This window comes from Pelophylax lessonae (genome assembly GCF_965119305.1).
Source record: "Pelophylax lessonae genome assembly, chromosome: 5".
NCBI lineage: Eukaryota > Metazoa > Chordata > Amphibia > Anura > Ranidae > Pelophylax > Pelophylax lessonae.
Genome location: NC_138772.1, coordinates 169781591 through 169797614, shown reverse-complemented (window position 1 = coordinate 169797614; position 16024 = coordinate 169781591). Strand labels below are relative to the sequence as shown.

Below are 16024 nucleotides of genomic sequence, written 5' to 3'. Positions count from 1 at the left end.
ACAACTGCTAAAAATAAAAAGACATCTCACTTTCAGGAACTTTTTTTTCCGGTGTTGTCTCCAGGACACAGATACTAATAAAATAAATTCGGTCAGGAGTTGTCCATTGCTGTCTGTAACCAGAATAAAGATCCATATAATTCATTCCAGATAAGAGAATATTATAATATCCTGAGGCAGAAGTAAAATGTGGCATTGATGTCACTTTTGTGCACAAGCCTTCAGTTTATTAAAGGTCTTTCTCAAAATGTTTTAATAATGGTAAAAAAAAAGGGGACTCCTATTGTGAAAAAAGATCTTCACCAAATAAAAGAGCGACTCCTTCCTTACTGCCTCTGCCAGACCCCTTCGAAACATCACCCACCCCCTCCTTTGCCTCACCTCCATCCCACCCTCTCCTCCTGTTCACAGTCTGGTCTGAGCTGGCTGCAGCCCTTGCTGTACTGAGTGACACAAATAATTTGGTTGATCTAGCACACTCAGCCCTGGGGGGGAATCTAATAATCTCAGAAAGTATAAATGGAAGCAGGAAGCTAATAGGTTATTTAACAGAAGTATTTGCAGGGGTAAGACCGCCAACTCGAACATTTTTATGCGAACTAAACAGAAAGTTTGGAAACAGTAACCATTGTCTACAATGCATCTGGATGGGATTTGCAGAGGGAATACAGACAGCTTGCTGCACGAGTGTGAGCCTTTTGAATCTGATACTCCCGACTTGTGAAGCACTTGTAGGATCCTAAGGAAAAAAAGAGGACAAGGCACTGCCTGCCTATGGAAAGGAGGTCCAGAAGAAGGGCACACGACTACTTTGGATGGCCGTTCAGCCTTGTGCTTTGTTCTGTAAGACATGGTATGGATTGCTGAGTCTGTAAAGTTGCTTTTGCTATAGTGATGAGTGTGTGGTGAGTGGCCAGGCATTGTGTTCAGCATTGCTAGGCATCAGCTTACAGCATTTGTCATATACATTTCACATAACCCTTCCAGTGCCTGTGGGGTGACAATGTGGTCACTGTCATGAGATATTCTCCACTCCCGTTGAACCCAACAAGATCTGACTTCTACTTTTATGCCACTGTTCACTATAGGTGAAAAACATTTGTTATATAAAGTAACAAAGGGATTTTCATGAAAGTGAAAAGGTTTCACCCCATATCAATGCCAATATGCTGTCCATTTATCGATGGTATAACAGATATACATCAGGAACACCTGAACGCTCTTAGGTATTTTATGCTGAACAGCATTTAATCATAGAGTGACACTAAAGAATTCTATGACTTGTGAAGTTAGAAAGTTAAAAGCTTGATCTGGGAGTTTCTGAACACAATTTTTTTGCGTATTGGTATAATACTCTATAACTTGCTTAAATATACATTTGGGAATGTTGCATCATCAAGTTTAATGTTGAGTTAGCTTATTGAAGAATCACAAATCATTATATACAACTGTGATTAGTGATTTAATCATTGATTGAGATAGATACAATGTATACAAAAAAAGCATTAGTGATGTAAGAAGCAACCAAAGTTTCAATGGGCTACTTTTTCATACTTGGGCTGTCTTTGGAAGCCAGGGACAGTTGGCAAGCCACCTTTATTTGCTTTGCTCTGTGGATCAGTCTGCCAACTGAAATGTGTTGCTTACATGGCATTTCCTGAGATTTCACTAATTTAATATAGACATAAACTGACACATGCTTTGTACCCAGAAATGCTGACATGTACATGTCACAGCTTTGATCAGTGTCTATGTACAGTTTTCAGTTAATTTGAATGAGTGCTGTGTAAACTAATAAAAAAAAGGGGGAGTTGAAAAGTGCCGAATCTCTAAGATTTCTGTGGGTAAAGGCTTGTTCAGTTTGTTGAGAAGATAATAAAAAACAGATGGCCTGTAAAAGCCATTACCTAGGGCACTAGCTGATGACTGTATAGTTTTATTTGCTAAGGTTGGAGGGAAGGTGAGATTAGAAAAAGGTGGGCGGCGGGGGAAGATTGAGGATAGGTCTTGTAACAGATAAATGGAATGTAGCACAGCTCATCCTTAGCACAGGGAGGGCCAAAGATGTTTTCTCAATATGTAATATTTGACCATGATCTTTTTTTCATAGAAAAAGAGAGAACGGAGAGAACAATTGTTTTGCTACATATCAACCTATACTTTACGGGGACCAGTCACACTATGCTTTGCATTAAAATGTAACTAAAGGCAAAACTTTTTTATTTTTTTTATTTTGGCATGCACTACAGCCCATGCATTTGGACTGTGCTGACAGTACATCTTAACGCACAAAAAAAGGAGCATGCCCCTTTTTCCAATGAAGTGCACCAACACTACACGCATGTGCATTGCAACTATAGCACTGTTCCAGTTCACTGTGTTGTAGTTGTGTGTTGGGGTGCTATTCTAAATTAATGGCACCTCAGTGCAGTGCTCATCGAGTGTGAAAGTGCGCTGATGCAACACACATGTGTAATAAGCAGGCCTTTTTGTCTCAGAAAAAAGGTGCAGGAACTCAACCACGACCCCCTGTCAACCACTGTATACATTGCACACTCCCAAACTCTGCACGTAGCAACCCCTGAACTCTGCACTGTATACATATCACACCCCTGAGCTCTGCCCCCCAAACTGATCAAAATTTCACTAACAGTGGGAGGGTCTTAAAGGTGCATCAAATACCAGGAGTGCACTATGTACAGAGTGCAGAATTTGGTGGGGTTACACGCAGAGTGCAGAGCTCAGGGGTGTGCTACATGCAGAGTTTGGGAGTGTGATATGTATACAGTGCAGAGTTCAGGGGTTGCTACGCGCAGAGTTTAGGGAGTGTGCAATGTATACAGTGCAGTTCAGGGGTGTGCTACGTGCAGAGTTTGGGAGTGTGCAATGTATACAGTGCAGTTCAGGGGTGTGCTACGTGCAGAGTTTGGGAGTGTGCAATGTATACAGTGCAGTTCAGGGGTGTGCTACATGCAGAGTTTGGGAGTGTGCTATGTATACAGTGCAGTTCAGGGGTGTGCTACGTGCAGAGTTTGGGAGTGTGCAATGTATACAGTGCAGTTCAGGGGTGTGCTACGTGCAGAGTTTGGGAGTGTGCAATGTATACAGTGCAGTTCAGGCGTGTGCTACGTGCAGAGTTTGGGAGTGTGCTATGTATACAGTGCAGTTCAGAGGTGTGCTACGTGCAGAGTTTGGGAGTGTGCAATGTATACAGTGCAGTTCAGGGGTGTGCTACGTGCAGAGTTTGGGAGTGTGCAATGTATACAGTGCAGTTCAGGGGTGTGCTACGTGCAGAGTTTGGGAGTGTGCTATGTATACAGTGCAGTTCAGGGGTGTGCTACGCGCAGAGTTTGGGAGTGTGCAATGTATACATTGCAGTTCAGGGGTGTGCTACGTGCAGAGTTTGGGAGTTTGCAATGTATAGAGTGCAGTTCAGGGGTTGCTACGTGCAGAGTTTGGGAGTGTGCTATGTATACAGTGCAGTTCAGGGGTGTTCTATGGGCAGAGTTTGTGATTGTGCAATGTATACTGTGCAGAGTTCAGGGGTTCAACCTTCTTCTTCAGATGCTTAGCTCTGCATCCCCCATTCACATCTCACTTTTACCCCTCTTCTTCTCTAGTACCTCCCCTCATACGGTAGATGGCTTTTCCTGTCTCACTTGCAGGGAGATCATCCAGTGGGGGTGTCAGCATTCGCACTGCACCCCAGGTACCGGCATCTCCTTTGTCCCCATTCTGCACTTGGAAAACACAGGAAGCCAGACCTCTGTGTTTATAAGTGATAGTGATGAGCAGGGAGCAGAGGGCCTGAGCCAAAGGTGGTGGAACTGAGTTCCACCACGTTCCAACTTCCAAAAAAGCCCTGGTGATAAGTAGTAGCAACTGTAACACGTTTGAATGAGTTTTGCCTTAGTTGGGTATCTCCTTTAATAATCTAACTACAATTCTCTAATAATTCCTGTCATTAATTTTGATTAAAATGTATAACCATCCAAACACATTTTTTTTTGTTTGTTGTGGATAGCGTGGGTAAGGATTAGATCATCTTTCAGGTTTTGCTGCCAATCATAGCTCCTATGGAGAGATTTCCCCTCATTTCCTCCTCTTGCTGACAATGATTTAATGGAGCCCCAGATAGCAGTAAAACCTCAAAACACAAAAATGTAGTGCACACCGTGTGTTGTTCTGCAGTTCAGTGTGTTGTAATGTAGGTGCATTGGAGTGTGGCATATGGCTTGTGTGAACAAGCCTTAACGCATTGTAATGTTAGTGAAGAGAAGGACGCTTTGGACCGATTATCAGCATACCATGTTCTATTTCAGGGTATAGTCAGCTATGTAACAGGCCAATAGGGAATTACTACATTTATATAATGACAGTTTATGTGGACTTTTGGATATGCATTTTGGTATAAATTCCCTTAAGTTGAATTTTACTACATTCCAGCTTACACTAAAAATGGTCTTAGAAAAAGCATCACAGAAGTGAACTAGTAAGTGATCCGCAGGACCTATTTACTGGATCACCGAGTAGATTGCTATTCATGGTGGCAAAACAGCAATCAGTGTGGACTTGAGGATTGGCCTGACCCACTTTGTATCCTTTTTTAAGATGAACTAATCTAACTAGTTAAGAGTTAGAGTCAGAATGTAGTGGTGCTTGAGTATTGGTTAAAAGTGATATTAAAGTCTCATTTTTTATTTGTTCAAACTAACAAAACATGTTATACTTACCTGCTCTTCTCGGTCCCTCTCTGGTGCTCCTAGCCCCTCCCTCCAGCCGAGTGCCCCCACAGCACACAGCTTGCTATGGGGACACCCAAGCTGAGCCACAGCTCTGTGTGTCCATTCAGACATGGAGCTGCGGCCCAGCCCTGCCCCCTCTCTCTCCTCATTGGCTCACTGAGTTTGATTGACAGCAGCGGGAGCCAATGGCTCCCGCTGCCATTAAGTTTAAACATTTCTGAGGGTTCCCCTGTGTTCTAATTTCCAGCAGTGCAGTCCCATCCAATGCATGATTCTTTCATCAACATAATATATAATAGTCAGGGCTTTTTTTCAGCGGGAACGCGGGGGAACACAGTCCCGGCACCTCCAGAACTGACTGTATGTAATAGTAAGGGGTGCTGGGGTGTGCTGCAGGGTCTATTGATGCTTGCTGTGAGGGGATCTACTCTAACTGGGGGGGGATATATTTTAGCAAGGGAGTCTATTGTTGCTGGTGGTGAATCTATTGTTGCTGGGGATGGGTTCTATGTTGCTGGGGGGTCAGTTTTTGCTGGGAGAGATCTACTGTTGAGGGAGGGGTCGATTGATGCTAGCTGTAGGGAGATCTGTTGTTGCTGCCGGAGTCTATTGTTCTTGGGGGGGGGGGTATGTGGACCATTGTTAGGAGGATCTATTGTTGCTGGCTGCAGGGGATCTATTTTACTACGTTTCTTGTTATCACTTCCAAATTATATACAAAATTACTTAGCACCACAAAATTATATTTTGTTCTGTATTGTCTAAAAGGGCAGTATTGGGAGGTGGGTAGGGGATGGAATCAAGGAATGGCGGTAGGGGGTGGAACCAAGGAATGGTGCTCGGAGGTGGAACAAAGGAATAGTGCTCGGAGGTGGGACCAAGGAAAGGTGCTCGGAGGTTTGTAGGGCCAGAGAAAAGTACCTCGGAAAGAGGGGAGTTCCTGCACCTATTGTCTGAGAAAAAAAGCCCTGATAATAGTTATCATACAACATATCTGTCTCTGTTTTATTACCATTTCTATTGTCAGAATGTTTATACTGCTCTGAATATAATAGTGTCTATTTATGTCAATAAGCAAAGATCTGTGCGGTAGGAGAATCTCCACTTATTTCCACAAATCAATATGTAGCGAATTCTTTTTATTGATTAATTTCTTTTTAAAAGCATATACCAATCTTAGTGAAAACAGTCTACAGTATGGAATATATAAGAATATTTATTCACGAGACATGTATTCACGATAAATGATCAAACTCTATGTACAATAATTTGTTCTTTAATTTTTTTTTTTTTAGAGCAGATATGACATTTTGGTAGCATCAGTTGATTTAGTCTTGTTTAGGGTGTATGTAAATAGAAGATTCATCTATGGAACCACCACGGATTTCATTCAGTAAATATTATTATGAAAAGGGAGTTTACAATCTTTGCCAGAAGCCGTTAATGTGAATCAGCTGTGCAGGCGAATTTCGAAATATGTTTAAAGTGAATTGTTTTTCTTCCTGCTCAGGAGAAGTTTGGAATTTCATGAAGGTGCTCTGCAGGTCAGCCATTGAGAGACGTAAACTTGCAGCCTTCACAATTCCGCTCCTGGGTGCCTTTGTGGAAATATGACACTGTCTTTTCCTCCAGCAAATGTTTAAGCTATTAGTAGTTCTCCTCCAGACCTCCACATTACCTTTTGTATAGAAGAAGAGTAATACGTGTCAGTTTGAAAGCATTTGTAACTCTTTTTTTTACTTTTTCCAAATTACTGGACACGTAAGCATAAAACAAAGTTGAACTGGGACACCAGTTGAAAATTTATTTTTTATATTTTAGGTGTATTGCAAAAGACTTAGGACCTCAGGTTTTTATCTCTGCGTCCCCATTGGGAGATTTTGAATGACTTTCTAATGCATCTGTTGGCCTGGAAAGGATGGTAAGTCTCCTCCAACAAGGAAACTTACAGGACGGCAATGAAAACACTCTTTTGTAGCATAGGAAACAATAGAACTGACAGGTTATTTCGATTTAAAGCGTAGTTCCACCTAAAACAAAAAAAAAATACATAAAAATACCCCCAGGACAGTCAGGGCTAGTGCATTCCACAATGGATAGCCTCTGAACTGTCCCAGGTTGCACTTACCTTTTAGAAGAAATACTTACCTTGAAAATGTATTGTCCAGCGCTGCCATCTCAGGTGTGGGCAGCTGAAGCCAGCACGATCCTCTTCTGCGTGCTCTTCGGTCCCACGATGCACTGCACCGGCCCCGCCGTCACTTCCGGGGCTGCAGCGTCATCCCTGCACAGCTTCTGGGTATGCCCAGAAGCTGTTTAGCAAGGTGTAACGCGCCTGCACCGGAACTGACGTCGGGGCCGGTGCAGGCGCATTGATTCCTGGGAGCGATGACGTTCAGCTCCCAGGAATCATTGCAAGCCAGGAAGTGATGACTCGCCGTGGCCGCAGAGGGAGGAAGAGGAAGTAAGGTGAGTATATGTTCTTCTAAAACAAGGTAAGTAAAAAAAAAAAAAATTGCCATTATCGATTTGTTTTTCAGGTGACCGGGAGCAAGAAGATGGACCGAAGTTAAATTTTAGGGTGGAACTCCACTTTAAAGCATGACTCCACTTTTATTGAGAAAAAAACATTCCCCTCTGGGTGATCTAGGCACATTGCAAGGATTTTAACAAAATGTGTTGCAGATTCCTACCTTTTGTTAGTCTGAAGAAATCATTGTTTGTTCCTTTGTGCCTCTGTGCTGGGTGGGTCGAATAGGAGTGGTTTCATATTAAAGCGGAGTTCCACCCAGTGCACATTTTTTTTTAAAAAAATACCCCCGGGACAGTCAGGGCTAGTACATTCCATAATGGCTAGCCTCTGATCTGTCCCGGGTTGCACTTACCTTTTAGGAGAAATACTTACCTTGAAAAAGTATTCTCCAGCGCTGCCATCTCAGGTGTGGGCAGCTTGAAGCCAGCGCGATCCTCTTCGGCGTCCTCTTCCTTCTTCTTCGGTCCCACGATGCACTGCACCGGCCCCGACATCGCTTCCGGTGCGCGCGCGTCATCCCTCCACAGCTTCTGGGCATGCCCAGAAGCTGTTTAGAAGGGAATGACGCGCGCGCGTCGGAACTGACGTCGGGGCCGGTGCAGGCGCAATGATTCCTGGGAGCGATGACGTTCAGCTCCCAGGAATCATTGCAAAAGCCAGGAAGTGACGAATCGCCGCGGCCGCCGAGGGGAGGAAGAAGGAAGTAAGGTAAGTATATTTTCTCTACAAGGTAAGTAAAAAAAAAATTGCGATTATCCATTTGTTTTTCAGGTGACCCGGAGCGAGAAGATGGAGGTAAGTATAAAATTAGGGTGGAACTCCACTTTAATCTGTGGCAGCTGCAGAGTTCTAAAGAGGGAAGCTGCTGGGCCTGCATCCCTTTAGACATGTTCCTATTGGGAGTATCTCACCAAAAATGATATTCTTGTTGCAGGGGATGCCAGAAATCTGACTTGTATCTTGGGCAAACTTCTGTAAAAATTGGTGAGCCAATCACACAAGCAGGAAATGATGTTTCCGGGGTGTGGTCAGTACACATTCTGTGTAGAGCACAGCTCCAGGTAGCCATATTGCATTGCATTTTCAGAAAATTACAACAGCTGCAGATTGAAAAGAAAAGGTAATTTTTTAATAACATTCAATTACAATATGATTTGTGTTGCAATTGTATATACTATATTGTTTACCCTTTAAATATGTCTTTATTAAATTTTGGTAATTACATATACAATGCAGCAGTGGTCACAGGTTTTAGCAGTACTAAACCCAAAAACAAAAATGTATTATATCACAGCTTACCAATTCTGGTAAGCTGTGATATAATAAAAATGTGGTGGCTGCATTTATTTTCTTTTTTTAGGCTTTTTTTTTTTAATTCTTTTAAAGCCTCATGCACACTGGACATTTTTACAGCTGCTTCTAGGGGCATGTGGCGTTTTTGTTTCCTGCCTCTAAACGCCCCTCCATGTTAGCCTATGTGTCCATGAACACATAAGCTTTCAGCAGCATGTAGTGACAGGAGCTTTTTGAGGCTTTTAGAGGCAGGAAAAATAAAACCCACTGTCAGTGCATCCAGGAACAGCAGAGTTTGAACAGAAAAAAAGGCCTGACGCTACTAAAACCTGCTAGAAGCTGCTTGAAGGGTAACTCCACTTTCGAGGCTAAAAGAAATAGTAAATAAAGAAAAAATGCGACACAAGTCATACTGTAATTAAAAAAATTACCTTTCCTGATGTAGCACCCTCCTAGGTAGGTGCTAGGAAAACCATAAGGGAGGCCCTGTCTGCTTATCAGGGGGGGCCTGATTGTTCAGTTAGGCTGTCATGTGTTTCTAGGTGTGCCTGTTGAGCTTTGGGAGTCTCCCCACTATGTCCAATGAGGGCTCTTATTGGACAGTGGAGGAAACCTGGCCAATAGCACACCAGGGCTTGTATCTATTCCAGAGGGCAGAATCTCCTGCAATGCATCCTGGGATGGGGTATAAGTCTGAGGGGGGCACATGACAGGGGGTCTTTGGCAGGATGCAGAGTCCCAGGAGCAGGGCCGCTGATAGGGGGGGGGACCACCAGCCCTCTTGTAGGGGGCCCAAGCACACAGGGGGGCCCACACAGAGAGGGGGAATAGTGATGAACAACAAATACAGAAATCTTCCTCCAGCACCTGAATCTGATCTGTCCCTCTCCCTGCTATCAGCTTTTATCTGTTGAGAAAGAGACAGTTTTCCCTCACTAATCTCCCTCCCTTGTGTGCCCCCCCCCCCTCCCAGCCCCCTCCCTTGTGTGGGCCCCCCCCTCCCAGCACTTATCTCTGCTCAGGAGTTTATTTGTAAATTGTAACTTTGTTTCTCTCTCTCTGTCTCTCTAATCACTGAGCTCCAACTGCCCAGCCTGTATATTTTTCTCATCTCATCTTCTTATTTTTAATTATTTAACATCGTTTTTTTTTTTAGATTTAGCAGGAATTATGCGGGTTATGTTATATTTGTCTGCTAATAGTGATTTTGTTTGAAATTTTAGCTAAATATATCTTTAATATTTTCTTGGGGGGGGGGGGGGCCAGGGCTGGCCCAAGACATTGTGCTGCCTGGGTCCAAAAATTAAATGCTGCCGCTCCAAAAAAAAAAAAAATCACGCCCACCAAAAGGCCCACGCAATTTTATTTTATATTGTGATAATTAAAACTAAAATTACATTTTTCAGGAGGTCAAATTTATATACAACAGCATCTTGTCTACATACAATTATATGACATACCATTATGTTCAATTTCAAACCACATTCTCATCAGTTTGCACTATGGGCAGCAGTATGAGATGGGGAAATGCTGCCCATAATGTGCCGCCAACTGATGACACACAAAACTGCTAGGAAAAAAAATCTTGGGTATCAATTTGCTGCCCCTCTCAAAGTGCTGCCTGGGTCCAACGGACCCAGTGGGACCCATGGTAGGACCGGCCCTGGGGGGAGAGGGAACCGGTGTGCTGTGGACCGAGTGGAGCGGCTGGGCAGAGGTTTCCAGGAAAGCAGTGTCGTGAGTACTGTAAACTGCCCAGAGGTCTGCCTAGGATAGGGGACCACTCCAGAAGGTCAGAGGGATCCAGGAGCCAGCTAACCAGTAGAGAAGGCTTAGAAAAGGGGGTGCCAGTGTCTAAGCCCTGAAGATAAGAGTGTGAGAGAGGGTGCCAGTGCGGGCCCTGAAGTGTACAAGTGTTCAGCAGTGCAGCAGTGATAAAGTAGCTACCTCAGCAAGGAGTGCCAAAGGGAGCTTCAAAAGGGACTTTGAGTCACAAGGAGGTGATCAGAAATTAGCATTTTTTCAGTTGTCCGCAGCAAATTGTGCATAGTTGAGCCAAAGGAGTATCCCATTCATCCCACTCCTATCCAAGTTCTCAAATAAATATAAAAACCCAAAGATACTGGACTGGTCATTGTCTCAGTGCTCACACTTGGAGAACGAGCTTAAATGTGCTGTTGTTGCTAGCGGTAACCCCGGCGGACCCACATCCAGCAAAATGGCTGGGAATTCTGTAACATTTTCAATCTGGAGCCGCTGTAATTTTCTATGCAATATGGCTTCCTGTTCTGTACACAGAATGTATACTGACCACACCTCAGAAACATCATTTCCTGCTTGTGTGATTGGCTCTCCGAGTTTCCCAGAAGTCTGTCTAAGATACAAGTCACATTTCAGGCATCTCCTGGAACAAAAAGGTCATTTTTAGAAAAATACTTCCAACAGAAACATGTCTAAATGCAGGCCCAGCAGATTTCCACATTAGTGCTCTGCAGCTGCACAGCTGGATAATTATGAAACCACTCCGGTTAAACCCACTCAGCACAGAGGAACAAACAGTGATTTCTTAAAAAGGTAGGAATCTGCAACAAAGGTTGTTATAATCCTTGCAATGTACAGAGATCACTCAGAGGGGAATGTTTTTTTCTCAGCAAAAGTGGAGCATTTAACACACCTAAACACTAGTGCTTGAGCTCTATTTTATTTTAATAGCCAGAATAAATTATTTAAATGAAATAAATTAATGCTCGATGCCTGTAAAAGCTTGTAAAAAGCTTTAGACACTATCACAAGTGTCAGTCATTTTTTCTGCAAAAACCCTGCTGGCTTCTTAATAAAACATCCTGTGTACATGAGGCTTTAGAGTGGATAGTAAAACGCTTTTTAATCTTCAGGCCTCATGCACACTGGTCATTTTTGCAGCTGCTCCTAGGGGCATCTGGCTTTTTTTTTCCTGCCTCTAAACTCCCCTGCATGTCAGCCTATGTTCCCATGAATCATAGCCTTTTATAGCAGCAATTTGTGGCAGGGGCTTTTAGGGACAGAAAAAAGCCCCACTATCAGTGCATTTAGGAGCAGCAGAGTTAGGGCAGAAAAAATGCTTGACGCTACTAAAAGCTGCTAGAAGCTGCTGAACACACCCAAATCCTAGTCCTTGAGCATTAGTCCATTGCAATTGCCAGAATAAATTATTTATTCTGTACAATTAAATGAATTTAATGCCCAAGAGCTTGACGCCTGTAAAAGCTCCTAAAAGCTTGTAAAAGCTTTAGACACTTTTACAAGCGTCAGGCTTTTTTTCAGCAAAAACGCTGCTGGCCTCTAGAAGAGTTAAAAAAAAACTTCCTGTGTGCATGAGGCCTAAGGCTTCATGTACACGGGACGTTGTTAAAAGTCCCTTTGAATGCTGGAATTTTTAGGACGTTTAAAACGTCCGTTAGGTCGTGTTTGCACCTGCATTTAGCGGGCGTTTGTGGGCGTTTGCGTTTAGAACCTTTCCTAGAGGTCAAAAAAATCATTCCCCTTTAACGGCTTGCCAACCGCCGCAAGTACATATACTGCGGCGGTCAGCCCCTCACAGGCAGAGTAACGTATCGGTTACGTCACTAGCCTGTGAGGCTCTGGTGAGCGAGCGCGCCTGTCATTCTCCCCTGTGTAGAAACACTGATCATACGGTTTTACTATGTAGGACCGTTGATCATTCTTCCTACAGCTCAAGCCACAGCCAATCACAGTTAGAATCACGCCCCTAGGGACACCCACAGCCCCTCCCTCTCAAATAAAGTTAACCCCTTCACTGCCAGTGTAATTTTACAGTAACAGTGCATATATATAGCACTGGTTACTGTAGAAATGTCACTGGTAACCCCAAAAGTGTCAAAAATGTCAGTCAAGGGTCAGATCTGTCCGCCCGAACGATGCAGTACCGCAAAAAAAATCGCAGATCGCCGCTATTACGCGTTAAAAAAAAACCAACAAAAATGACAAAAATCTTTCCCTTTGTTAGTAAACGTGATACCTTTTGTGCAAACCAATCAATATACGCTTTTTGCGATTTTTTTTACCAAACATATGTAGCATAAAACCAATTGGCCAAAAATGTTAAAAAATTTTGATTTTTACTTTTTTTTTGGGGGGAATTTCATATAAAAAAATGTGAAAAATATTGTTATTTTTGCAAAATTGACGCTATTTTTTTGTTTATAGCGCATGATCAAAAAATCGCACAGGTGATCAAATACCACCAAAAGAAAGCTCTGTTTGTGGGAAAAAAAGGATGTCAAATTCGTTTAGGTACAGCGTCGCACGACCGCGCAATTGTTCGTTATAGTCACGCAGTGCCGAATCGCAAAATACCCCCTGGTCTTTTAGCAGCCAAATCCTCCGGGGCTTAAGTGGTTAAAATGGAAAAACTCGGGCGCTAAACGCGGGTCATCGCGTTCGGTCACGTTCGTTTTTTTTCGTTTGAAACGCCGGGAAACACACGTTGGAACGCAAATAATTGCTTTCCAAAAAATGTCCCTAAACTCAACTGCCTGCAAATGAATGTAAACGACCCTGTGTACATGGACAGATAAGATAACATAGAGATGGGTTCAGGGGCTTCTGACAAAAATGCCCAACTGCTCCTAAACGGCCATTTACAACGTCCCGTGTACATGGAACCTAAGAGTTGTTGAAAGCAGTTAGAGGTTTGAGACAAACCATTTAACACCAACAGGATCGCTTACATTGGTCAGCTTTTAGTCATTCTTTTTTCCAAAAGAAAACAAAACTGTTAAGGTAACTGCCTAAAAAGTATTAGCTGAAGGTCGGCTTTAATTGATTAGTCAAGTTCATTTAAAGCGGAGTTCCAGCCATTTCACTCACCTGTCCAACGGTCCAGCGATGCGGCCGCCCGAAGCCTCGATCCTCTCCCTCGGCGCCGGCATCACTGCTATGGGCACCCGGCTGTGACAGTTTGCGGCTTCACAGCCGGGTACGCACTGCGCATGCGTGAGTTGCGCTACGCGCCGTGATTGGCCGGCAATCTTCTGGGACCTTTGACATGTCCCAGAAGATTGCAGGGAGGGAGGGGGAGAGGAGAACTTCCGCTCAGGCGGCGCTCCGAGCGGAAGTGGGAGCGGGTACCTGTCAAAACTAGGTACCCGCTCCCCCCCCCCCCCCCCAAAAAATGACATGCCAAATGTGGCATGTCAGGGGGTTAGGACCACCTAAAGCGGAAGTTCCACTTTTGGGTGGAACTCCGCTTTAAATCTGATAGTCTAACACGACCTTCTCCCCAGACCAACAATGCTAAAGGTAACTTTATTGCTTCTCTTAGGCAGGCCATAGAGGATTCAATTTTCTTTCCTGCAACCCGTGGTTGCAGGAAAGAAAATTGCTAGATTCCCTCATCAACACAGTTAGGGGCTCAGGGAGCCGTTTCTGTCGGGAGAACACAGTGATTATTGCTAGCAGGTATATCGACTTCTGCCACTTCCGCCACTCCCTGCTAAACCTGCTAAGATTTGAACCATCTGTGGTCAGCTTTATGGTGTCTTACAGTGGAGACACTCAAAGAGAAAAGAAAAAGTGTGTTGTACAGGCCAGATCACCAGGTGAAAATAAAGAAAAAAAGCCTAAAAATGAAAAATGAATGCAGCCACCAGGAGGGAGTGGAGAAGAGAGAAGAGAAAGGACAAGAAGATAATGGTCAAACACATTGTGTACATTGCTCTCATAGATGCATTTGTAGTTGAATGTTAGTGGGGCCAAAACGTAGCTGCTTAGGCTGCTGTATTTGGAATTCTAATAAATTAGAGAGGAGAAGATGACGAAGGCCCTCGAGGTACAGAGATGGTACTTACTGATTATTATTGAAAGAGCCAAATTCCCCATGGGCCAGCCAACAGGTCCAAAAGGAGCCTGAGGTGTTATTTATTGCAACCTCTGCCTCTGAAAGAGTAAAAACAACCTGACAGAGGCTCTAACTCTTCTCTGTTCTTTTTAAAACATAAAAAATACTATTGCACAGAGCAGGTATAACATCTTTTTTTTATATAACATCAAGTATAAAATCTTTTTTATTTTAATGAAAAAATAATTTAATTCCTAATATCACTTTCAATTTTCACTAAAGGAGCCTCAAGTTAATATCCTATTCATGTCTGCTTTCATTTTGAGACAATTTTAGCCAAATTGTATTGCAAATCCTTATCTGCCTGTGTTCTGTGGATATAGTAGATATACTGTAGCCTAGGCCAGTGGGCTTGCCAACTGTCTCTAAAATCATTCAGAATTGGTGCGGATATGGGAGGTTCTTCCGTTAGTATAATTGATCAGTCCTAATGTTGGAATAACATTTTTTTTTATCCCTGGCCTTCCTATAGACAAGCACATTTCTAACCATTGACCAACTGACTAGTTCATCGAATCCCTTGAGAGTTGTATTATATTCCATTCAGTAAGCTGCCTATAATGGACCACTGACAAAACTCCCAGTTTGCTCAGTCAATTAACAGGGATGTCTTATTTCATTTGGTAAGCTACCTATAAATTTGAATTTGAGCTCTGTGCATACTTCTTGAAGGAGTTAATTATACCTGTACGCAGGGCTTTTTTTCTCAGAGAATAGGTGCAGGAACTCCCTCTTTTGGACTTACCCCTTGTCTCCGTCCCTACCTACCTCCGTGAACCTTCCGTTCCACCCATTACCCACCTCCCAGTAACATCCCTTTTAGAAAATACAGAACAAAGTAACATTTGTGGTACTAAGTAATTTGTATTGAAATTGTTAATGATAACAAAAAAGCAGAAAAATAGATCCCATGCAGCCAACAACAATATATCCCCCAGCAACAATAAATCCAGCCACCAGAAACAATGGGCCCTCAGCAGCAACAACAGATCTCCCAGCAGCCAGCATCAATAGACTGCTGCCTAAACAGTAGATCCCTCCCAGCAACAACTGACCCCTCAGCAACATAAGACCCACCCCAGCAACAATAGACCCCCCTGCAAAATGAGATCTCTTCAAGAGACAATAGATCCCCCAGCAGCCACATTAGATATTCCCAGCAGCAATAAATCCTCCTGCAGGAATAGATCCCCTCCAGCAACAATAGGTTCCTCAGCAGCCAGCATCAATAGAGAGTGTAGCACAACCCAGTACTCCTTGCCATTACATACATTCAGGAGGTGCCAGAACTGCGTTCCCCCGCGTTCCCGCTGAAAAAAAGCCCTGCCTGTAAGACAAGAATGAATCCAGGAAACTCTCTCCTCTGAATAAATACAAGAACCAAGGTTGCAAGTAAGAGATATTACATGTATTTATAGAAAATTATGACTGGCTGAAGATTTAGGATGAAGAGCATCTTTGGTCAAGAAGTAACGTAAGGATCCTCATAGTGAAGATAGCAAGCTCAAGAAAGGAACAAGATAGGTAGTGAGTGCAAACTCACAGCTTCACTCA

General features: G+C 43.3%; 1 protein-coding gene across 1 annotated transcript in view; it reads left to right on the top strand.

Moving 5' to 3' along the window:
- Window positions 1-437: 437 nt before the first annotated feature.
- The window catches only part of GASK1A (golgi associated kinase 1A), a 67394-nt gene continuing 51807 nt past the window's right edge, over window positions 438-16024 (top strand). Inside the window, exon 1 of the mRNA XM_082258638.1 lies at window positions 438-853. Within this exon, the coding sequence (XP_082114764.1) occupies window positions 851-853 (3 nt within the window). The 5' untranslated portion in view covers window positions 438-850. The remainder of the gene's footprint in view (window positions 854-16024) is intronic.